The sequence below is a fragment of the Euprymna scolopes genome, chromosome 23 (genome assembly GCF_053919585.1).
Source record: "Euprymna scolopes isolate OS-2025 chromosome 23, ASM5391958v1, whole genome shotgun sequence".
Classification (NCBI taxonomy): domain Eukaryota; kingdom Metazoa; phylum Mollusca; class Cephalopoda; order Sepiida; family Sepiolidae; genus Euprymna; species Euprymna scolopes.
Window position 1 is genome coordinate 36,818,636 of NC_136504.1, and position 26,548 is coordinate 36,845,183.

The window sequence follows — 26,548 nt, forward strand, 5'->3', positions numbered from 1 at the left end:
GATGGAAATATCAAGTTTAATTTTAATGAGTAAATGTATTTATTTATTGAAAGAAATTCTGCCCTCGTTTTTTAAACTGTTAAATTTGGAATGTTGTATTCCTGTATCAACAGTGCTTACTATAAACAGTGGATTTTTATATTACTTAAATAAACTTTATTTTTTATTAAAATTGTACTGTCTTTTGTTTTGTTTTTTTCTCTTTAATTTTTGGTGTACACAATTATTTTCCAATAAGTATATTTGTAAGTTTTGCTATTTTATTTTGAATCGCCATATTTTGCATGTATCCCAGTATAAGTATTAATAAGTATCAACTTTTCTAATACATGCACTGACATTTACAGAACTGTTGCTATTCAGTTACATCTGTTTATCATTGCTGAATGTGTGGAAGAAACTCCTCTTCCTTCTATAACATACTTGATTATTAATGAAATCTTTTTTTTTTCTATACAATCGTTTATGCCTTTGCTTTGATTTGTATATTTGCAATTGATTGGAACGATGTCTGCACCTTTGACTTTAACATTTTACTTTAATGCCTTGGAAATAGTATTGAAAGTGCTATTGATGGTATTTTATTCTCTCCCATAGCAAGAACTTAGACACCTGCGTCAGAAAGTGGGATTGAGGAAGGGCACTTTGACTTGCAAAAAGTGCCCGGGCAGTCCTGTTGGCATTCCCTGATAAGGATGCCTCAGACGATTAGGAATAAACTAACCCCCTCCTCATAGAAGGCAAAGCCTGGGAAGGTGGACTTCCTAGAACTGCACAAAACTTACATCCAACCGCAATCAACAGAAACCATATCATTACAGGAATGGTCAAATTTCTGTTGATTTTGAAGGCCAAGGATAAAAAGAATAAGGTTTCTTTCTTTTTTTTGTTTATTTTTTATTTATTTTATTTTTTTTACCATTTTCACTCCAAACAAGGCACGGTGCCACTTGGATGTAGGGGGGGGCCTACTATTGGGGACATAAGTTGCAGGGATACTATGTGGGGAGTTGAGCAGCAAGATATCTGTTCACATTATATTTGAACTTCTGCATGCCAGTACAGTTGGGAAAACAGGAACCTAGAAGAGAGTTCCAGAGTCTAGCAGTTCTGGAGAAGAAACTATTAGAGTAGAAGGCCTTCTTACATCTGGGGATATCTACTGTGTAGGGGTGGGATTTTGCTGCTTGTCAGGTTTTGTTGGGGGTATTTATGTCGAGGGGGTACAAGGGTTTGTAGTTTGTCGGAGCATCCACCATTAAAATACTTGTAAAACAGGCAGAGGGATGCAACATTTCATTGATGGGACAGATTTTGAAGCATGGATGACAGCTCAGGACCTATCAGGTTGATGACTCGCTTTTGAACTCTGTCCAAGACTGAAAGACCAGTAGCAGATGCACCACCCCAAATGTGACAACAATACTCCATACATAAGCGAATGGTGACCTTATAGAGCTACTGTATACTTTCGGGTGTAAGTAACTTTCTAGCACGGTAGAGAGAGCCCACCTTCCTTGCAGCAGCCTTGGCAATGCTCTCAATGTATCTGTTTCAACTCCTGTTTCCTGTATAATTGAGGAGTTTAAAAGAAGTACTTTCAGGTAATGTATTTTTAGCCATAGCTATTGATAGTTTAGAAGGTTTCCTGTAATTATTGACGAAAACAAGCTTAATCTTGGCAGCATTGAATATAACCATCCATTTTTGTCCCCATTCCACTACAGATTGGAGGTCTTCCTCTAGTGTTTCTGCTATTTCCTTAGATATGTGTTCATTTATTTTCCTCTCATGTCTGTTATAGAGCGTGGTGTCATCAGCAAATATACCCATCTCAGAAACAATTTTATCAGGGAGGTCATTTATGAATATTAGGAATAATAAAAGTCGAAGGATAGACCGCTGAAGTACACCTGCATTTATATTGTATTGTTTAGATGTATGACCGTCTTATTTAAGAAGGATTTAATTGTGTTAAGTATTCGTCTAGTGATACCGTATAATCTGATTTTCCTGAGAAGACCATCATGCCATACCCTGTCAAAAGCCTTAGATATATCTATGTATTAAAGTTATACTTGTAAAATTATTTTCTAGCCATTTGCATAATGGATCGAAGATGGAAGATGCTGAAAGAGACCAGATTGATCAGGATTCAGAAAAGATTATCCGAACTTGTCAAGAGACGATTAAACATTTCAAGCAAGAAGGTAAGCAATTGGTTTAATGGATGCAATTATATACTTTTCTTTTTCACTCCTTTTCATCTCAAATCAAACATATTGTCACTTGAAATGTAACTGGCTATTATTTGGGATCATGTCTAACAGGGGAATATGGGGATTTGAGCAGCGAGATATCTGTTCACATTACAATTACACTTTTACAAGTAAGTACAGTAAGAGAAGCAAGAAACGGAGGGAATTCCAAAATCTAGATATCCGAGGGAAGAAATTATTAGAGTAGAATGCTTTCCTGCATCTAGGGATTGCTATAGTGTAGGGGTGAGATTTTGCTGCTTGTCAGGTTAGTCGGGAGTATGTACGTTGAAGGGACACAAGTGCCATGAGTTCATCAAATCACATTCCATTAAAGTACTTGTAAAAAAGACACAGATGCGACATTGAGACAGAGGTTGGAGCTTGGCCGACAGTGCGGGACTTATTAGATTTGAAACTCTTTGTTTTTTTGTTTTTTTTAAACCCTGTCCAAGAGCGAGAGACTAATGTTAGATGCACCAGCCCAGATGTGGCAACAGTACCCCATGCGTGGGTGAATTGTGGCTTTGTAAACATATAGGATACTCTCCAGTGTGAGTAATTTTCTAGCATAGTTGAGGGAGGCCACCATCTTTGCAGCAGCCTTGGCAATGTCTTCAATGTATTTGTTCGAATTTGTGTTGCCTGTGAACGTTAGGCCAAGGTGTTTGAAAGAGAAACTCTTAAGTAGTGTTATTTGTCATTACAATTGTTGTTTCAGAAAATTTTATTGTAGTTAAAAGAAAGAAGCTTAGTCTTAGCATAAAATGTTACCAATCATTTACCATTGCACGACGCATTTCCTAGGTCATTTCTGCCTTTGCCTTGGATATGTGTACATTGTTTTTCCCTTCTGTCTACATTAATATCATGTTGTACATGTACAGCCATCGAGGACAACCTGAATTTTTTCTCTTGTTTAGGAAGGATCTGATTATTTTGAATATTCATCCAGAAATGCTGTACTGTAGAACCAGCTGTGCCAAAGTAGAATAATTTATCTCTTGTGTTCATTTACACCCTAATGCAAAGATATGAACAAGTGTTGAGAAGATAAATCAGAACTTTTTAGTGTATCGGAATTTGAAAAATTTTAATTTTAGTTCAATTTCTGAATCCAAAAAATGATTCATTTTAATTGATTATTTTTTAATTTAATTTTCTATTGTTGGTAATAATAATAAATATTTATTACTTTTAAGCTATTAAAAACCAAAATTTGTAGATCATAATAATGAATTTAGGTAAACAATAGCACCAGAAAAAGATACTCTAAGTAAAAAATGGCACAAGTAAAAAGTATAGATGACATGGAATAGTAAAACAAATTCCAACTGAAATCATCATACTCAATCGTATGTTTTATTGACATTGCAGGCATCATTTTATTGACAGTTTTATAGCATGTCATTTGTAGACAGTCCGCGATTCACATCCATAAGTGTAGTGTCTGACAGATTTGTAGACCTTGATCTTTGTTATGGAGGTGATGCCTTCTGTTTTAATATATTCTTGTGGAGTCTGCCAAAGGCAGTACTGGCATTGGTGATTCTGGAATTAATTTCATCGTCAATGACTACGTTTTGGGAGAGTGTGCTGCCAATATAGGTAAACTTGTCAATCACATTAAGTCAAGTTTCATGCAAAACAATTAGAGTTGAAGTGAAAATTCAGATACCTCTGTCTTTTTATGAAAATTGAATAATAGATATTGGCCGTCAATAAATATTCTCCAAATAAAAAAGAAAAGATTCATTCCTTGCGAAGAGTTATTTTGACTCTACATAACGATTCAATCTGCGTGAAATCTTACACTATTTGAAACATTTTGTGTAACCAAATCAACCAGTCCGTTTTGATCTATTACAATTAATGTTGTGGTCAAGTTCTGTATATTAAACATGCTAACTTTGTATAAACGTATCATTTACTAACTTAAACGTAATGTTCTATTTACATTGTCAGCCAGTGCACAGAAAGTTCTTCCGCAGGTGCGACAACACAGAGACGGTGTATTTCTTCTCATTGAAGCTTATTTAAAGTGTAAGTATTATTATCTGTTTGTTTTTGATGATCTGTAATCTTATATTGAATTTCACATGTGTATTATGCAACTCATCTTTTCTTGTACTTTTGAATTGAAGAGTGCATTTCACGGTTGCTCAGTAATAACTAGGACTATGACAACAACATATTTTTTTGCTTTTTCTGATTCTCAGGCATATATCCATTGATATCTTATATGTTTTTATGTAGGGTGATGTGGTTCTCAGTTGATTAATTATGTCTAACTGTGTTGAATATATACTCGTGAGTCAAAACAACGAAAAGAATATTCCATTGTCATAGCCCTAGTTATGATATGTAAATTATTTGGATAGAGTTTATGTGTAATGCAGTCAGCATGCTATGTTTTCCTGATAAACCCCTGTGCAGGGTGTGCTTATTAACCAGAAGTCTTGTAGACGTTGAACTACCCCATATAAATGAATGCATCTCTTTGTTTTCAATTATTTACATACATAAGAATACATTTTATATATACATTTACGTTATTGAAAGTATACACACACACACACACACACATATATATATATAAAAGCAAATAGTTAATAAAACATGTTAAAAAACACTTTGAAAAAAAAGTTAAAAACATATTTAATTTGAAAAGGAAACACTAAATAAGTGGATAGTCCTTAATCCGCGGAGTTTCGAAGAAATACTTTCCTTCTCAGCAGAGGGTAGGAATTAGCAAAATGCGGGATCTTTTCATTGTTTTTACTTTCGAGTGTGTATCCGTTGATATTTTATGTGCTTTTATATAGAGTGATGTGGTTCTCGATTGATTAATTGTCTAACTGTGTCGGATATATAGTTGAGAGTCAAAACAGTGAAAAGAATATTCCGTTGTCATAGCCCTAGTTATGATATGTAAATATTTGGACAGAGTTTACGTGTAATGCGGTCAGCATGCCATGTTTTCCTGATAAACCCCTGTGCAGGGTGTGCTTATTTACCAGAAGTCTTGTTATTAGGTAATATTTTCTTTGGATAAAACATTTTGAATTACCATAAGTAATGCAGACACGTTAGAGATAAGTTGGTGATAATTAAGGCTGGGACAACAGCATTGTCTTTTCATTGTTTTGACTCTAAAGTGTGTATTCGTTGATATCTTATATACTTTTATATAGAGTGATGTGGTTCTTGGTTGATTAATTGTGTCTGTGTCGGATATATACTAGAGAGTCAAAACAATGAAAAGAATATGCTGTTGTCATAGCACTAGTAATGACACAGGGGAAACAACTCTAATATCTTTCAAGGGAAGTAACTCCTGAAAACTGAACCAGTTTAAAAATTGGCAATTTTTTTTTATAGTATTACTATAAATAAACAAAATAGAAATTCTACTCAATGTTAAGCAATAAAAGCACAATGCAATTCTCCGTCCATCCCCAAACATCGACATATATGCAGACAATTAAGAAAAATGAAAAGAAGGAATATATGCAGACAGGGCATGAAGGTTTAATTCCCACATGTGATAAATACAAGAATGACACAATATTGTTTTGTTATATTTAATTAAAAGTAATTCAAATCTCTACTATTATATAAAATGAATTTTGTCTGTATTTGTTTGTTCCCTGTGGACTCCTAAATGGCTGTGCCGATTTTTTTTTTTTAAATTTCACACAAATGTACTTTATGTGTCTGACAGTGCTCTTAGATAGGTTTTGTATCAAAATGTCTTCGATGATAATTGAAAAAAATCCGATGAAAGAAGGAACAGTTGATTTTAACTAAAGCTAACGCCTTATACAGCTTAACATTACAAATGCATTTGAGAAATTTTATTACCGTACAAGCAGAAAGGCCCAGCATATAAAATCAACAGTAGATTCTTTGATATGACGAGCACGTTCGAACTGAATTTTTGCTCCCAGCACAATTTAACCATGACAACTTCATTTTAAACTTAAATTCAATCCATTATCACCACACAAAAAGAAAGGCCTCAGCATGTAAAATCAACAGTAGATTTTTAATATGTCAGGAGTGCGTTTGAACTGAATGCTTTTGCTTAGAGCCCAATCGAACCATAATAGTTGACTTTTGCATTTTAAACTTTAATTGAAATCATTATATAAAAATAATTTTATAAAATCAACAGTAGCTTCCCTACAGAGCAATATAAACTACAATGTATTATGGACTAAGTTATTACGGGGAAACATGTGAAGTCTATTCCTGGTGCACCACAGTGAGTCCCCAACTAAAGCAGGCGATTAATTGATTTCATTGGAAAAGGGGCAATTTCACCAATTTTGATGACAATAATATATGGGAGAAATATGGTTAAACGTTAGTTGGTTCTCATTTAATCCTGGGCAACATCAGGTCTCCCTGCTTGTATATAATAAGGTGATAAAATGAAAAGCTATTTTTAAAAAAAAAATTTTTAATTGTAGAATTTAAATCAGAGTTGCAGAATCAGCAAGTATAAGGTTTGACTTCAATAATTTAAAGAATTTTGACTCTAGAATTCCCAAATATTTGATGCTGACAACTTGAAGTTACTCAGACTTTCTTTTGATTCTTTGAAGATTAAAGGATCTGATTCTTAGCATTCTTACGAGGTGTCTTTAATATGTTCCCAAACGTTGTACGGGCATTTAAAATTGTTGTAGACTCTTGAAAATTCAGTATATATTATTGCTATACATCTTATGAGATGAATGACCAATTTTTATGACTTCAGGTTCAAATGAACAGCTACAGCACCTCTAGCTTGATTGTCACTGCTGGTGAATTTCAAAAATGCAATCAGGTTGTGAAGACACTTTAGAAGAACGATATGCAATAAAATTCTGTTTTAAACTTAGAAAAAATGCCACAGAAAAGTATGGAATACTTCAGACTGCTTTTGGACCATCTTGCAATTATTTAGCATCAGTTTTTGAGTGGCATAAGAGATTCGAGGAAGGCAGGGAGTCTGTGAGGGATGATGAGAGGTGTAGGAGGAGTAAGGAAGTCGGAACACCAGAGTTGATTGGCCAAATAAAGAATTTCATGGATAAAAACTGTTGTCTGCCAATAGAGAACAGTTTGATGTCAGTGTGGAACTGTACACACAATTATTCACAAGGAACTGAAAATGTGGAACATTTGTGTGTAGTTTATCCGAAAGCGCTCAGAGAAGATCAGAAAGAAAGACGTCATGACAGCAAGATGGGCATCAAGACAGTTCCTCATCCTCCCTATAATTCACACTTTGTTCCCTGTGATTTTTGGTTATTCCCTAAGCTCAAGGAAATGAGACAATTGTGGAGATGAAAGAGACTGCGATGAGGGTCATTGGCACGTTCGCACGAAAAGGACTTTCTTGGGACCTTTCAGAAATTATTGGAACAGTACAACAAGTGCATTGCAACTGGAGGAGATTACTTTGAATGGAACGATAGGTTCATGTGTGACCTATCAATAAATGTGACCATATGAAAAGAAATCTGGAAATTATTGAAGGCACCTCGTAAAAGTCTGACACCTTTCAACTTGTTTACCAATGAACGATATTTGTTTTGTTTATTATAATAGAAGTAAAGTTCCCTGATTTGTATTTCACTTATTTCTTTAAGCTTAATAAATAATTAATTTTAAAAAAATATCATTTTTAGCTTTCTTAAATCTATATATATAAAAGCGAAAATGTATGTATGTATGTGTGTATGTTTGGATGTCTGCTAAAAACTTTCGACAGACGCGACAAAAATTCACAAACTCAGTATCACATCGAAGCTCCATCCTTTGCTCGAAAAATATCGAAAAATTGGCCAAAAACGTTAACTTTTTCACCCCGAAATCAACAATTTTCGACAGGGGGGGGGAGGTCAACAAAAACGGTCCTCTCCTGAGAATGACCAATTCTACGCATGCGTCAGATGACGTTGTGACCTGATTTACTTTAAATAGTTGAAAAACCGAACAAATTTCATGTACGTCGTGTTAACTCAGTTAGTTAGCGCGTTGGTTCATTATCTAAACGTTTTGGGTTCGAGATGTTTTTTTTTTTTTTTTTTTCAAATTTAAATATAAAACCATTTAAGCCATTTTTCACGTAACGTAGCCATTTTTCACGTAACGTAGCCATTTTTCACGTAACGTAGCCATTTTTCACGTAACGTTCGTTTTTCTGCTTTTTTTTTTTCTTTTACTTCGCTTATTATTAGCGACACCCAAAAACACCTGATTTTTAAAATTTTAATATCGAAATAAGTTTATTCAAGCCATTTTTCATGTGTTCGTTTTTCTGTTTTCATCGTTCGTTTGCCTTACGTTAGTTTTTTTTGTGTGTTTTTTTTCTCGCTTAAGTGTTAAAGTCATTTTCTTTTTTTACTTTGCTTATAACAAACAAACCTACGTCGTCGTCACGCTCGACGACTTCCGGCCACGCACCTGTCAATTTCGTTCTTAAATAAATTCAAACATCTTTCACTAACTCATTCTGGCTGGCTGATTTTATTTTCAAACTTCGCCTCAGGGCTTTGGGTTCGATCCTATATAGAGTTCTTTTTTATTTAACACCACACACACCTACAAACACCCAGGCAACGCCGGGTACCCCCGCTAATTTCATATAATATGTAAATATGTTTACGCGCATGAGATTTTTCTTTTTTCTCTTTGCTGATTTCAACCAAAAATATTAGAATCTTTAAAAAAAATGATTAGTGCTTCTACAGAATTGGGACGAGAATTTGTACTCAATAAATGGAGTTTTCAGATAAAAAACAATGGTTTCAACGTTTTTTTTTTTGTTTTTTTTGCCAATTCTAATAAGTTACGATGGTAGCTTCCAAATTATGCAATCAAAATTACCTGAATATTACTGAATTATTAAACAAAACAACTTTAATCGTGTTAGCAGATGAAAAATTGCCGCTATCTTTTTTAAATCAAAATGGAAAATTACCTCCCTTTTCAACTCTCCTGTGTCTTACAATCGTTTTCATCAAATTCTATTTTTTTATTTACTTTAATAGATAATTTTCTACTTTATCAATTTTCGTAATTATTGGATAAAATTATTGAAAAAATATGAGAAATACGTAAATAACATTGTTTTCATGGGAAATTCAGTTTTAAGATTTCTTAAACTTTGTCCCAATAGTGTAGAATTGCCAAATTATCTTACAGTAAAAGAGGTTTTTTTATTTCTTATAGATTTCAGTATGTTAAATAAATGACAAATTAAAAAAGGAAAACTCTTCAAAAGGACCTTATATGGTTGAAAGCCTATTCATTCATTTCTTTAAGGCAAATTATTTTAATGAAAAAGTAGCGTTTTAGGCTTTCTTAAATTTGTAATATCTAAAATTTCAAATGCTATCTCAAAAGTGCCAATATTATTTCATCAACCACATGTGGTACTTGAAAAGAGTCTGTTTTGATCATCTGTCGGCAACACCTTGACCGTCTTCTACCTTTGTTATATTTTTATATCTACGATGGCAAAAAAAATGACTTAAAAAACAAAAACATTTAAAAGGACCATATATGGTGGAAACTTGGCCCATTTATTTCTTTAAGGTAAATAAATTATTTAATCTAAAGAAAAAGATAAATATTGTTTTTATGCTTTCTTAAAGTGAAGTCCGTTTTTCTTTATTGTGCACAGCCGTCTGCAAAATGTACAGCGAACAGAGAGCGGTCAGAGTAAAACGTGTTGTTGACCGGAAACGCATGTAAGTAATTTTTTTCTTTTAATTCTATATTAATGTACTCATGCCATAAAAAATAACAGCACACTTACATACCCAAAAAAATAATGGCACACTCCTGTACCCATGCCATAAAAATTAATGGCACACTTATGTACCCATGCCATAAAAATAATGGCACACTTATGTACCCATGCCATAAAAATAACAGCACACTTATGTAACCATGCCATAAAAAGTAACTGTACACTTATGTACCTATGCCATAAAAAATAACGGCACACTCATGTACCTATGCCATAAAAATAACGGCACACTCATGTACCTATGCCATAAAAATAACGGCACACTTATGTACCCATGCCATAAAAATAACGGCACACTTATGTACCCATGCTATAAAAATAACGGCACACTTATGTACCCATGCCATAAAAATAACGGCACACTTATGTACCCATGCCATAAAAATAACGGCACACTTATGTACCCATGCTATAAAAAATAACGGCAAATTTATGTACCCATGCCATAAAAAATAACGGCACACCGACAACAAAATTAGACTTATCATATACTATAAAAAAATTTGAAACCTAAAATCTAGTGGTAAAACAATGCCGCCCTATCCTCAAACCACTAGAACAATATACATTAAAACACTAAAACCTGTCTGCAATCAAATTACATTCCAATTCAGCCAAAACACACTCAAATGTAACCCCTCCAGCCCCTACCTGTCCCAACCCTAACTACAGAATTGGGCACCCCTTTCTCCCACACTGGCCACTCGCAGCTCTCACGCATTCACTGCTGCTACTATATATAAAATAAGCCTACCTGCCCTCTTCGCAATAATATTCACACAGCCCTCCTGATGATGTCTTCTTTGAAAGAGGAAAAGCAACACCGCAGACAACTTCAAACTACACATTGATTTTATATATATATATATATATATATATATATATATATACCAATTTATTTCTTGTACCTTGTTTTGAAATTTAATTTCTTTCATTACATTTTATTTTTTTAATTTACTATTTTAGATAAATTGATTAATTAATCGATTTTTAGTTTTGAAATTTTTCTTATTACAAAAATACACAATATTTGATAAAGATGATAAAGTGTTTCCAAAACTATCACGGACAAAAGTAATATCTTTATTTTCATTTACACAGTCAAAGCTTCCTTTTTGTTCATGTCTTGTCCCGTTCTCGCATCTCTACACATGAAGTCACATAAGAGTTAAAAGGGAGGAGCTAACGTTGGCTGAAACAGAAAAGGAGTTAGCTCTCCTTGATTGTAATTCTTTCATCCTCTCTACTCTCTTCCCATATGTAATGGATGTTGTTTATCCATTCCCTTCTTTTTGTTATTTTCTTCTTTTTTTTTTTATTTTTTAAAACCAGATCACGACTTGAACCAGAGCTGAGGTTTCGTGGTAGTTTGAAGAGTCCGTCGGAAGATTCACCGAGTAAGCTTCCTTCCTTTTCTGTTTGCGTCGTTAAAACATGAGAATGAGATGTATTAGAGATTTCAACATTTTTTCAAAGTCGCGGCGATACTCCAAATTGAACGCTACTTATTTTTTTTAATGTTGCCTATTCTAGCTTAGAAGTTGAATCTGAAGCATTTGGTGTCCAATATATCCAATGTCCAATACTGTTGTACAAGTCTTCACACTTTACAGTGAAAATCTCTTCGTAACGCCATGTAAGAATTGAGTAGAGCAGGATATTGTATTCTTCCGGCTCGTAGTGAGCTCAATACAAAATACAAATGTATGCGCCCATGTTTACAGTATTTATAGAAATCAAGGGCGACCGCTCTAGTTCCTTCCTGTCCAGGGGAGATCACTCTGATTGCCTCATATTGTCAGGGACAGATAACTCTTATACAGCCTATTTTAGCTTAGAAATTGAGGTACTTGTACAGTTTAGTCCAGACATTAAAAAATGAAAATATCGGAAAAAGGTTATATTGTATGTATCTGTTTTGGACTGAAGATCTCCGAAAAAAAAATTTCATTCAATTTGATTAAGTATTTTTTTTTTTTTTACAGCGGAAAAACACGTTCTTATGAGAGCACGTTGAAGTTAGCCATTGTGAAATTTGCTGAACACGCAGCCACACCACGGGGAGATAACTCCATGTAAAGCGGCAATACTCCCTCCCCATCTTTAATTCTAGCTTTTCTTCCTAAAAATCGAACCTTTTGCTCGGTATCATAACAAATTGTTTTTTTGCTGTAAAAAGAAAAAAAAAAAAAATACTTGATGAAATTAAATGAAATTTTTTTTCGGAGAACTTCGTTCCATAACAGATACGTGCAATGTAATCTTTTTTTTCGATATTTTCATTTTTTAATGTCTTGACTAAACTGAAGAGGAATGAAAAACCTCTTAATTTAACGTTTATAAAATGAAATTAACGGGTGCGAGAACCTTAAGTCGCGTGATGTTTGACCTTGAAACATGACACGGCTGCAAGCCAGTTTTCGCTTGTTTTATACTGAAAAGCGAAAAATACACGGGACGCTCTAAAAATCTGAAAAAAATAATTCGTGAAAGTCGGGCAAATTAAATAGACAGGCGACCCCCGTTCGTAACTCGTATATATTATCAAGTTTTAAGAAGGAATGAGCCGACCGAAAAGTCCAGCGAAAAAAGCCTTTTACAGACCTACACAAAAAGAGAACACACATACATACACACATTTTCGCTTTTATATATATAGATGTATTTGTTTCCCGATCGTTGCTATGTAAATCAATATGGCAAGTGTACCAATTGAAAGATATATGACACCATTCGTTTTTTTTTTTGATTATTTAATTTCTAATATAGTAAAATATTTTGAAAGAAATGAATAGATAATTATTTAACATGTAATTATTGAAGTGACTGGTATTTTTAGAAAAATTGACAGCATTCTTTATCACATTATTTAGTCTTGGGACTTTTGTGGTTAAAAATTGAGGAAACTCAGAGAGTGTAAGCTCTGTTTAGTGACTGGTTTCCTGTACCTCTTCTGTTTTACATATTGATTTTCACCTTTTCTTTTGTTTTTTTTTGTTTTAAATTTACAGAAGAGAAAAATTCGACAACCGCTGTTATAGAAGGAGAGCGTGTACGTGAGGCAAGTCAGAAAATGCCATCTGCATCCTCAGGAACAACAGATCCATCCACAAATAACAAATCTTCAAATTCTCAGGATTGGCAACCCACGACGTGGAGCGATGAAGATGAACTTTCCTCTGAAGAAGCACAAATGGTAGTTTTCCATTTTTATTTCATCATCGCCGTTTTTTTTTTGGGGGGGGGGGGTTGTTTATTATTTTACATTTTTATTTGACTTTCAAAATTACCTACCTCTGGCCAGGTCTTTATTCATCCCTCTTTGCCTCATGTTCATTTTTATCACTTTTTTCCATGTTGTGGACTTTACCTTCTACCTCAACTGTACCATATGTACCGACTCAAGAACTCTCCTCCATTCTTTCAACATGACCATACGATTAAGGTCTTCTCTTCTGCACATATCTTCCTATACTGTCCAAATTTTATCCTCCTCTGAGGTCATCAGGTCTAAGCTTGTCTCTAAGACTTACATTATATATCCATCATATCATTCTCATATCATTTTTCTCCATGCAACTCCTGTCCTCAATCTAATATTGGATATATAATATTTAAATTATTCCGACTACTGTCATTTTATCTTAGATGTTATTCTTACAATGTTTAGAATGATGTGACTGCCAACCTTCTTCAAACTCGGAATTCGTATGAATTTCGACTGAAACCCTTCATTTTGATAAATTTTAATTTCTGTGCATTGCATTTGTTGCTGATGCATCCAGATACAAGTGAACCATGTTTATTGCCTTCTAAATTTTTGTTATATTGAAATTAAGAAAAACATCTCATGCTAATTTGTTTTGTTATATATTTTGTTAAACTACATGTATGAAACATTTAATTGAGATTGTTCTTGTTCCATCAACCATAAAGAGATAGGAGTCTTAATTCTCAATTATGTTCTTTGTTTTGCAATTGACATGTGGCACAACGGATAAAGTGCTAAGTAATCAGTTCTAAGTGACAGTCTTCTGAAAATTGAAAGTTTAATCTTCAATTAAAGGTGAAAGTAAAAATATAACCAATATATTTTTTAAAACTACTACTTTGTCATGGTTGATGGAATGAGAACAAGCTACCCCCATGGATTATACAAAGAGTTCTGCTTGCAATTCTATATTTTTCTCCAAAAATAACTAATCACCTTGTGTTTTAATTTATGAATTTTTGAGATGAAGATTGATAATGTGTATTATTTGGATTAGTTCTGATCTTGAGTGTTATTTTCATGTTTTGGTCAATGTAATTTCTGACCTTTGTAAAATGTTTTTGACTCCTGATGGGGGTGTGAGACAAATGGATTCGCCAATCATTTTTATAACCAACGGCTGTGCTAAACAACCAATGAAAACATTTAAAAATTATTATAAAAATTGTCGAATTTTGGATTCAATCAGTTCGCCATTAACTACGCCACGGACCGCATTTGATTCTTGGCCGCCATCTTGGTTACTGATCTGAACTATGCCGCCATCTTTGTTCAACACAATGTCTCAAAACTTAACAGGTTATGCGCCCAGCCACCATCTTTTTTTTGATGGATTGGAATCTAAATTCGAATTGTGGCAGGTAAAATTTCTGGGATATCTAAGGATTCGAAAACTACAGTCATACAATCTCCAACAGAGAATCCAAACGACCCCGAATTTCTCAAAAAGAACGCGACTGTTTTTGCAGAACTGATTCAATGTTTAGATGATAGAAGTCTGTCTCTGATTATAAGAAACGCATTGGATGATGGAAGGAAAGCATTGGACATATTAAGAGAACATTATTTATCAAAAGGGAAACCGAAAATAATATCCCTATATGCAGAACTAACGTCTCTGAAACGTAACAAGGATGAAACGATTACCGACTACGTTATAAGGGCAGAAACAACCGCCAATGCTTTAAAACTCTCAGGTGAAATAATAAGCGATAGCTTGCTGATATCAATGACCCTCAAGGGACTTCCAGCTGATTTTAAACCATTTACAACTGTTATAACTCAGAAAGACAAACCCATAAATTTCAGCGAATTTAAAGTGGCATTGCGCAGTTACGAATAGACTAATCGTATGCTTGTGGACAATAATAACTCTAGCAATATTATGAAGTTCAAAAATGCTTCTCGAAAGCAGACACCACCAAATTACGCACCTCACCGCAACGTCTCCAAAAATAATTTTCCCAAGAAAAAGAAAATTATATGCTATGATTGTGGACGACCCAACCACAAAAGTTTCCAATGTCGATATATCACATATATCCTGTCAAACTCGGGAATCTTTCTGTCACTCCAGAATCTGCACGGAATTTCAAACGATAAAGTATTTGATAAAATTCAGTTGTAAGTTACTCTCTTTTGAATGGTGAAGATTAAATCCTCACTACGTGCAATCCTCAAAATACAATTGTAAAATACTGAGGACTTCTACCCGATTCTGGCTGATGGGGACATTGATATCCCTGCGGATTAAATAAAGTGTTCCGTTTGAAATTCTGTGCAGATTCTCGAGATCGGTAAAAAGATTTTTGAGTTGGATAAGATAGACTTGAAGAAGGTCGGAGGTTACGGCAACTGGACCGTTGTTAAAATAATATTACAGATGAGAACAGTAGTCTATAGAATCCTAATAATGTAAATAATACATACTTTTAGATTTTTTTTTTTTTTTTTTACATAGGCATCACCACATTATCAAGGCCAAGAGGCCACTCAAGGATAAGGGTTAAAGAGTGTACAGTAGAAATTGGACAATATAGTAATCATTAGTAATGAAAATTCGGTAAATTTGATAACTTATATGGAACGGCTTGTCAAGAACTTATTTATGTTAGACTTGAAGACAACCATATTGTAGTCAACCGGAAAGCAGGAAAACAGAAGACAATTCCACAGGCGTGCAGTTCTAAGAAAGAAGCTTTGTTCATGGAATCTACGTTTAGGTTTAGGCACAGATAAAGAGTAGCGGGAATTATTGATAGTGTTTTCAGCTAGACGAGTGTTTCTTGTGAAAGTTAGGCGAGGGGGGACCATAGACTGAAGCTCAGTTGAACACTTTCCATGAAAATAACGATACATCAGAGACAAACTCGCGACATCTCTTCTGTGAGATAGAGGTTGCAGGGAAGAGAAAAGGACATCTTCTACGAGGCTACGAAGTCTATTTAACCGTTTCTTTAAATGCAGTTGTTTTATCCGTATAAGCACTTTGTATTTTATTTTGCTTTTTGGAGGGATGGTTTTGTTTCCATTAATTTCCTGTTTCCTTAAAATAGTAATAGTTACTTCCTCTTTAGGAGGTTAGACAATGTGATGAGGCTTTTAAAAGCTAGTGCACTAGTACTAGTGCATTATAGCTAACAAAAAATGTCCAAGCAGCCCCATTGATGATTAGCAATAAACCAACCTGTTCTCAAAGAGTGAACATTCAGCATGGCAGGGTGGAGGCCCCTAGGAATGAACAAAACCATTTCTTTGTTCAATAGAAGCTTCAAAATAAAATTGCTCGAACTTTCTTGAACTAATTGTTGAGAAAAAAAAAGTTGTTTTTTTTTTTTTTTTTAGAATTTATGAAAATAAAAGATTTAAGAGTTGCATGATTAAAATAAGATATTTGGTAATTTAAAAAAAAAAATATTTTTATTTATTTTCTTTTTTTAAACAATTTCTCATTTTTTTATAAAGATTTTCTGCAGACAGATTTGAAGTGTCGCTCCAATGAGCTAAGTTTTTTTCGACAAAGATATTTACTTTTATTAATTCATCGTCATCAGATTCGGTTTCATGTGTATTTTTATCATGCAAGCATGTTTTCGACAGGTTTTCAAAATTTACATTCAAACTAACCTATCTCTGCCAGGTGTTTATTTATCCATCCATCTCTCAAATCCATACTTATCACATTTTCTCATGTTTTTATTGACCTTTCCCTTGCAACTGTTCATGCTATCTCAACTGTTTTACATTGCCTAACTCAAACGTTTTTCATCCATTCTTTCAATGTGACCAACAAAGTCTGCTCTGCACACATCATCTTATACTGTTCAGACTTAATCTTCCTTTGAGGTCATCAGATCTGAATCTGTTTTTAAGATTCACATTACCTATGCATCATATCATTCTCATATCATTTCTCTCCATGCAATGCATGTCCTCAACCCTCACTGGCCAAATTTCATTTTCATTGATCGTCATACTGTGTACACATACTGGATGGACTCTTTCCTTTGTTAACACTGATAGCATTGCTGATTAGTAGCGGCAGAAGTTCTCCGTCCCATCGCCACAATATCGCATCCCTCGTATTTGTTTTTACATGTATTTCCACAGAATGTGCTCCAATGAACTTGTTACACTCTGTCCTTTCTCAATATAAATACTCTGGACCGACTCAAGAATCAGCAAAATCCTACCCCCTTCACTATAAAGGTCCCCAGATGCAGTAATAAATTCTACTCCAACAGTTTCTTTCCTCCAGCTGCTAGGTTTGGAATTTCCTCCCTGCTCCCCGTTTCCCTAACTATACCAGCATGCAGAAATTCAAATGTAGACATGAGCAAGCATCTTGCTGCACAACTTTGACTGTCCTTGTAGGTATGACCGTGATTTCACAATAACCCTCCACATCTTAATGGCAGTGTGCCTTGTTTTTTTAATATGAATCAAAACAGAAAATAAAAAAATTAAATGTGAAAATATTTTATTGTGTGAATCAAAATAGAATTAAAACCTTTTTTAATTTAATTTCAGTGCATACTTTCAATTAAGTTTTCGTCAAGTACAATTGTAACTCCATTAAAACAATTTTTTTTATATATAATGATTATGCATATACACAGTAGTTTGTTCAATAAAAGTGAAACTACATAGCTGGTTCCACCATTATATCTTAAGTTGCATCAATTTGAGTATATCCATCACACCTTTGCATTGTTCTGCCTTCTATAAATAAATTTCTTTTTATATTCACATTAAACAATGTTTCAAGCAAACTACAAAGTTGGACCAACGAAAATATGACAATAAAATAGATAATGGTTACTTTAAAAAAAATTACTTAAATTGGAATGTGTAAGTTTAAGAAGTCAATACAGTACAGATTTTTTTTTTTTTTTTTTAATAAACATTTATTTAAATTTCGGCTATATAATGTCATCATCAGACATAGAAATACTTTGTGTTTTTTCCTTTTCCTTCCTTTTGGCATGGTGTTACTAGAAAATCTTGATTGAAAACCACACGGACTTTACTTTTTTAGTGACATGGAAGGAAAAAAAAAGAAAGAAAATGCAAACTGTTCTATGCCTGATGATTACATTATATTGTCAAAACTTTTACTTTTAAATAGATAAAATTTAAAACAAAATTCTGTGCTGTATTGACTTCCTTAACTTATATATTTAAATTCCAAATTACACAACACTTATATCAAGGAAAAAAAATCTCTTTTAATTAATTTACTTTTCTTTTTTAGTTTGAAGAAGAGAATCAAGCTTTAGTGCAAGAAATGAATAGTTTGATGTCCGAAGTGAAGTAAGTTTTTTTTTCTTTTTTTTTTTTTTCATTTATCAGATTCCATCTGATTGTGTGGTCCAAAATTTTGCTCATTTTATAGTGTGATATCGATACTTTATTTTGAATAACCTATTTTTACATTTTGTTTCTTTCCACTATGGTATTGGAACAAATATATTTTATTTCGCTTTAGTTTTTTTCTGAAATACTTAGTCTGGCAAAGAAATCTGTTTGAGTGGAAATATTTTTCCTTGTTAAACAAAATAGATTAAAGAGATGTTATTGGGCACAGTTATACTAAGTTTTCTCCCTTTGGTTTTCATTTTACTTCAATAATTAAGTTCTCGGAAATCAAGAAACGTCTAACACTTCAATATGCGATACATCAATATCTGAATGTACAATCAAGATTCCCTTCTACCAAGAGAACGCAAGAGTAAAAAAGTGAAGCATATTAATTTTCCTCTCCCGAAATGACCAGTTAACTATGTTATAGTTTGTATTGCTTAGATTATTTGTTCTCATCTTGGTTGTTTTTGTTTTTTTTTCTCACAACGTTTCAGCCAATGTAACCTCTGACCATCTTCAGGGGCATTCACACTGGATAGTATTGGTGAATAGTGAAAAATAGTGCCAAGTCTATTTCTTTTTATAATAAATCCTGGTCCATTCTGTGTTTTTGATATGACTAGCGAGGGGTACCCGGCGTTGCCTGGGTGTTTGGAGGTGTGTGTGTGTGTGTGTGTGGAAATTCCGGGGGTGGGGTGGGGGGGGGTTTAAAAAAAATGTTTTGGTAGGTAAGTATGAAGATCGAACCCGAACCCTTGAGGCAAAGTTGTAAATTAAAGTGTGAAAAAAAAGCGAGGGGTACCCGGCGTTGCCCGGGTGTTTGGAAACTCTGGGGGTGGGGGTAAAAAAAATGTTTTGGTAGGTAAGTATGAGGATCGAACCCGAACCGTTGAGGCAAAGTTGTAAATTAAAGTGTGAAAAAAAAAAGTGCGACGTTAACCATTTCCCCACCGCGAGATGCTAACAGAAACACGTTTGAATTTATTTAATTACTTGGATTCGGCAGGTGCCCGTTTTAATGAGTTAATGAGGTCAAATTTGACTGCGGGATTTTTATTTTCCCAAGATGTTATAGGAAAAAGACTAACCCACATGCGGCGAGCGAAAAATGTTGAATATTTATCTTCCCAAAATCGAGCAAATTAAATAGACAGGCGAGCTTCGTTGTTAACTGTGAGATATTACGATTTATATGTGATATAAAAAGTTGTGAAGCGACCGACCGCTTCTATGAAAGAAGCCTTTTGTAGACATACAGAAAAAGCGAACACACATACATACATACATACATACATACATTTTCGCTTTTATATTTATAGATGAATGTATATTTTTGAGATAAGGCTTGATAATTATTTTTTGTATCGGATTATTTGGACTATTGTTCTCATAATTGTTGCTTTTTGTTTTGTTTTTTTCTCAAAAACATCATATCAAAAAAGAAAAAATGGAATGGACTTAGATTTATTAAAAAAAAGAAATAGATTCGGCGCTTTTTTTTTCACCATTCATGGATAACATCCAGTATGAATACACCTGAAGATGGCCGGAGGTTACATCGGCCAAAATGTTGTGAGGAAAAAAACAACAACCAAAATATGAACAACAGTTCAAATAATCCAATCCAAAAATAATTATCAATCCTCACCTCAAAAAATATATAAACATCAAAACTATGTTATAATTTAACTTTCCTTTGGACTCTCGATCTTAGTGGATCGCAGGACTAGTTTTTATCTGCTCTAGGGGAATATCCAGCCAAGTACAGTTACTTGAGGAACATTCCTAAGAAAAGGTGCACCATTCATTCTGTAAGACAGTGTATGGCTGTGTCAGTGATTTTATTTAGGGTTCAAATTATTTTAAATATTTGGTCAGGGTTTACTCCTAGAGTGAAGTGTCCATGTGTCAGGTTATCCTGATAAACTCTTGTACAGAGAGACTGAAGCCACTTGGAAATGGTTTGTAGTAGGTAATTTAAACTCTCCCTTTTGTATGGGTCCTGGATATGACCTTAAACTGTATCCGATGGTGAGGCCCCAGCTTGCAGGCTTTGGGGAGTGTGGAGCCACCCTTTAATTGCCATTGCTCCCAGGTCCACTCTGACCCGGAGGGCTAGTACCTGTTAGGGTCCCAACTATGGGTTAAACAGAAACTGACTTGAAAAAACACATTCTACTAAAAAGACTGGATTCGGCATTAAATAACCTGAAAAGGGTTGATATGCCGTAAAACAAAAAACAGCTGACCAACCCTTTTGTATGTGTGTATGTTTCTTTGTAAACGAGTTGGTCATTATTTCTTTTACGTCCACATAACACCGGATTGGTACAGCTAGTCAATTATAAAATTAAAACTATCCAAGAGTAACTTGGATTCATATTATCTGTTCCGATTTACAATGTTTCAGTAATGTTCTTTATCTTTCAAACACTGACTTTCTATTTGCAATGCCTCCTCACAAGACACGTTTTTTAACGTGGAGAAAAGGAACAAAAATAAAATTGTCTCAGTCGTAAAGGATTTCTCCTCCACTGGCAGAGAACAAGAAATTGAAGTGCAGCGTCTGAAGAACAAATACTACACATTTATTTATCTTGGCCCAAAACCCCTCAAAGTTCCTATTTACAGTGCCTCCCCACGGGACAGAGTTAGACGCCAGGGTCGTTTTTCAACGTAGAGAAAAGGAACAAAAATAAGATTTGTCTCTGTTGTGAATGATTGCTCCTCCACTGAGAGAGAACAAGAAATTGAAGTGCAGCATCTGAAAAACAAATACTACACTTTGATCTTGGCCCAAAAATAGCTTTCCTTTATCCAGTTTGTTTTGTTGTTGTAGATCTCAAAAATCTGAAAAAATATTTAATTCACAGACTCATTGAAAACTGACGAATGATATCTCTTTTACAAAATCTGCAAACATTTGAAATCATTTTATTATATTTATTTATTTTTAATTATTTTTATACTATGGTTCATGTTGAGTCTTCATCCATGATTTATCAATTTACATAATGTGCACAATATTTTTTGTTATCAACGAGTACATTATGTAGATTGTTTTTATTTTTGTTTGTTCATGGGGGAGAGTTATAGGCTAGCATCTAATTTTCTATTAATCAACAGTAAATAATGTAAGAATTTCATTTTAAAGATTAAGTTACGTTTGACTGACATCCTTATCTTTGAAAAAAAAAAAAAAAGATATGTTTTTCTTCGATAAATTAAATTTTTTTTCTGCTAATAACATTAATGAATTTCATTTGAAACTACGTTCTTTGTATTGACGAAAATTAAATAGAAAATATTTTTAATAGTATCGCTGAATTTCATTTAGTATCACCAATTCGAAAAAAATAAAAACGTTATTGTTATCTCTAAATCTGACTTGTCGGGTAAACGTACAGTGATAATGTCTTGATAAGGCATTGATCCCCATCACCTCAATGGGTTAGTGTCAGGAAAGGGATCTAGCCTATAAAAATTCTGGTTTCATGGGATAAGCGGTTTGAATATACTTTTATAATCCTCAGTATTTTTATAATTTCATTCACCAATAAATTCCTGTTTTCTATGAATCTTAAGACTTAATTAAATTTTTCTTTTTTTTAGGCAATAAAAGTTTTGGTCTTTTCTTATATTTTATTATAAATAAAAGTTACTATTTTTTTTTTTTAGAAATCACCTTATTATTAAATATAAAAGAATACTTTTTTTTTTTAGAAATCACCTTATTATTAAATATAAAAGAATACTTTTTCACTAAAAAAAATACGCATCAAGTGCGCTTGAAAGCCAAATCACAACGTAATATTAGGAAATGTTTTTTTACTTGTTTGAAATTTATAATTCATAAATATATTTCGGAGCCAAACTCCATTCTCAGTACGTTATTTTCTCTTGTTTTTTTCTTCTTTCTTGCCAACTTTACAACATGGCAAAAAAAAAAAAAGAAAGAAAAGAAAACAACATACTGAGGATGGAGTTTGGCTCTGAAATATATTTATATTATAAATTTCAAACAAGTAAAATATTAAAATAAAATAAAATATGCATCAAGTGCGCTTGAAAGCCAAATCACAACGTAATATAAGGAAAATTAATATTTTACTTGTTTGAAATTTATCACAAATATATTTCAGAGGTATACTCCATCTTCAGTGTGTTGTTTTGTTTATTTTTTTCCCCTTTTTTTCTTCCTTGCCATGTTGTAAAATTTGAGAAAGAAGTCTGTTTGTAAGGAGCCATGCGTTGTATCAGTATTTTGAAATGTTTGAACTGTGCGTAGGCAACGCGAGAATAACGTCAAGAATGAGAGTTCATATAGAAACGTTATTTTAATTTGAATCAAATAAAATACGCTGCCCTTAATAAAGCAAGAAAATGTCTGTATAGTGGATGAATTTGCATGTTTTTTTTAACTTAACATGTAGCTACAGAATAAGCTTTTTGTGCAATTTCGTTTGTTCTCTTTTTACGATCAGTATTGAATATGGAAATGAAACTATAGAATCAAAAGCCTTTACTAAAATTCCTGGATTCGGCATTAAATATTATGAAAAGGGTTGATATATTGTAAAACAAAACGAACATTTTTAAAAATAAATTTTTAAAATTTACTTTTCTTTCTTATTTAGGGAAATTGAAGGCAAGGTTGTAGAAGTATCACGGTTACAGGAGATTTTTGCTGAGAAAGTCTGGGACCAGGTAAGAAATGAGTAAACCTCAAACGGAAATTTTTTGTTTTAGATAATTGATTACATATGCAAAATATATTAGCCTTCATGCATGTGTGTTATGTAAGTATATATCAGGATAGGCCATGCTTCGATTTGAATATGTTGGCGACCTCATCCTCTGTTGTTAAGTAGGTGAACAAAGTTATTTGTTGTTTGGCCTCCTATGCCAAGTAATGAAGCCATGAAGTATGCCGATATATAATAAAAACCAAAGTAAATTTATTTACAGCAGATTCAAAATAAATGATAGTAAGAGTTCAGTGAGAGATTCTAAGTAACTTTACTTGCGTTTATAGTCTTTGATGAGAGGATGACGGCAAGGTCAGATGTGGATTGGCGTTTGCCAGACCAGAGAACATTTATTGTCACATCTTCACTCTTTGATGTCGAACGAAGAAAGAGAATGAATGAAGCAGATACGGAAGTGAGGTGTTATGCTCCCTTGTGGCAAAGAATGATATTGCCAGAGTTAAGGGGCAATAATCGTGTTTGCCTTAAGGTCATCTGTTTGTGTTTGTGTGTTCGCTTGTGTGGATTACTCGACTCCCATAAAGCTGAGCAATAGGAGGTGATGTCTAATGCCTGCTCTGTCTGTAGTCCAATCCAAAGGTTTGCTAGAAGTCATGCGTCATTTCTTAAATACTCGAGCTGGGTCTTCCTTGGTTTACCATATTCTTTAGTACCTGAGGTATCCAGGCATATTATGAAGTTAATGCAAGAGATGGCACACTGTACATGGCCAAACACCTTAGATGCCAAGCGTGTAATGCATTCAAAATCGCACTAATTCAAATTACGAGATATAAATATGTATATATGCGTTCACTGCGCAGGGTGTGATCGCTCTGCTCATTTCTGCCAATCCAAAGTTGTTGTGCAATTCAACCAGTGCCGCAACAAATTCTCCTTCCAAATCAAAACCACAACTCCAGTTTGATAACAATTAACAGCAGTTTATTTTTCTTTGGAGGTTAAAATGTCTTCCTAGGTTGAATAACAGATTTGCAAAATGAGATTTTTGCCTGACTAAACAGAAATGTAAGTCCAATCAACACCATCCTTTAGCTAAGAGCTCCAACGATCCACACTGCTCGAAGAGACATACTGGTCTAACTGACTGCCCGCTCTCAGACCACCCTGCTCGAAGACAAAGCAACTGCCTATGCCCTGTTTAGAAAGTCGGCTCTAACTGCCTCTCCTTCCCATCTGGAATCTTTTCCCACCGTAACCAGAAATCTTTGATTTTGATCTTTGTCAGTGGTCACCAATCACCCAGAAGCTGATTACTCGAGAAGTTGTTCTGGCCCGGAAGGGTCACTAAGGAAAACATAGATATGGGTTAGAAAATAGGTATTTGTATTGAGAGCAGAATGGAATGTAGCAATACACATGAAAAAATTGAAATAGCTTGAAATATTTCAATATTGGTATGCATAGAAAGAGCTTGATGAGCTAAGAAAGAATCTTTTTAAATTTTTAAAATCTGATTAAAATTAAGGAAGTTATGGCTATTTTTGTGCCTCACACGTTTGGATATTTTTCCCTCTTTAAGACCATATGCGTTTCGTCACATTTTTTACACTACTTTTTCAGTAAAAATGTCATATCTTTGTTAAAACACAAGACTAAGAAATGAAATTTACCATATAAGTGTATTTTTGTACAAGGAATCAGAATATGCAACTGAAAATCTCCCAAAGTTTATGGTTTCCAAATAATCTGCAGTAAATGTGCATAAATATGCAGCAATTCCTTAAAAATGCCATGTATCCATAAACAGAAAAGAAGTTGGAGAACTCAAAGTTGAATTGTAATGTGCTTTATGTACAAAAAACTTAAATCTAAACATAAGACCATTTAAAAATGAATATATTGCAATATTTCTTTGGTATTATTGTAGATTAACACCTTCTGTTTAACCCCACTCAACTCCTTCTGACCACCCCTCCAAAATGTGATTCTACCTTTTTAGTAAATTATGTATAAAATGCCATGAAAAACTTTAATGAAAGATAAACAAATTATTTTAGAATTGAATGTAAAATAATTTCCTATTACAGGTCATTCTAGCATTTTAGGGCAGTTAACTGGGTTTTTTTTCTATGGGAAAATATGCATGCTTTTTTTTTTTTTTTTTTAAGATGATTATGTGTAGTTTTAAGAGGGTTTCTATGTAATGAGAATATGGGGAGGGTTGCCATTCGGACTTTGAATTAATTGTAGGGCTAAGGAAAATTATGTGTGAACATACTGAAAACTTGACAGAGACAAAGCTAACAAAAACAATATTAGAGGGGGGAGCGGTTAGTTTCACAAAAATTTAATGTAAAATAATTCATCATTTCCTGGCCGTTCTAGCATTTTAGGACAGTTAACCAATTTATTTTTATGTGTATTTTTCTTTAAGGAAGGATCTATTTTTTGTTTGTTTGTTTTAGATGCTTGTATGTGGCTTACAGAGGTATTTTGTTGGGGGGGCTTGCCACTCGAACTTAGTGTTATTGTTAGGGTTAAAGAGTGTTTTAGGAGGAGACTTGCCACACATAATTTGTATTAGAGGTGAAGTTAAGAGCTTTTTTTCAAAAAGAGCGTTCAAAAATTTGTTGATTTCTATTTTCGAGGTTGAAGGTGTTAATTCCATAGGCCGTTTATACTACGCTGGAGCAGGTTGTAAAAATATCTTTCGCTTAATAAGTAGAAAAAAAATAACGAAATAAAAAGCTTCCTAATTGTAGTTTGATGTGTTTTCTAACTGCTTTTAAAATTTCAAGAATATTGATATAGATTTTGAGGGTTTGTATTACTATACACATAGATTCAAAAAAGTTGTCAAAAAAACAAATATATAACAAATAAATGTTATCAAAAGCAAGTTACTTTTCTACCTAACTGGATAATTTTTTAGTGTTTTTATTTAATGTAACATGTTTATTCAGCTTGAAAACAGTGTTTACCGATGTTTTGGAAAATTTAAAATGGCGCCCGACTCTCTTGAAACGGTAAGTTTGGGGAAAAGAGTTAAAAATAAAAAAGTAGACAAAATACTGCTAGAAACTCGCTCAATATATGTTACCGTGACATAGGCTGACATATATTCGGTGAGTTT

The 26,548-nt window shown here is 33.6% G+C and overlaps 1 protein-coding gene across 1 annotated transcript in view; it reads left to right on the top strand.

The window, feature by feature from the left end:
- Nucleotides 1–26,548, top strand: part of LOC145245826 (syntaxin-18-like) — a 51,760-nt gene that overhangs the window by 16,470 nt on the left and 8,742 nt on the right. Inside the window, exons 3-9 of the mRNA XM_080107474.1 lie at nt 2,098–2,210; nt 4,224–4,301; nt 9,940–10,006; nt 11,401–11,465; nt 13,080–13,264; nt 18,594–18,652; nt 23,341–23,410. Coding sequence (XP_079963600.1) covers nt 2,098–2,210; nt 4,224–4,301; nt 9,940–10,006; nt 11,401–11,465; nt 13,080–13,264; nt 18,594–18,652; nt 23,341–23,410 — 637 coding nt within the window. The remainder of the gene's footprint in view (nt 1–2,097; nt 2,211–4,223; nt 4,302–9,939; nt 10,007–11,400; nt 11,466–13,079; nt 13,265–18,593; nt 18,653–23,340; nt 23,411–26,548) is intronic.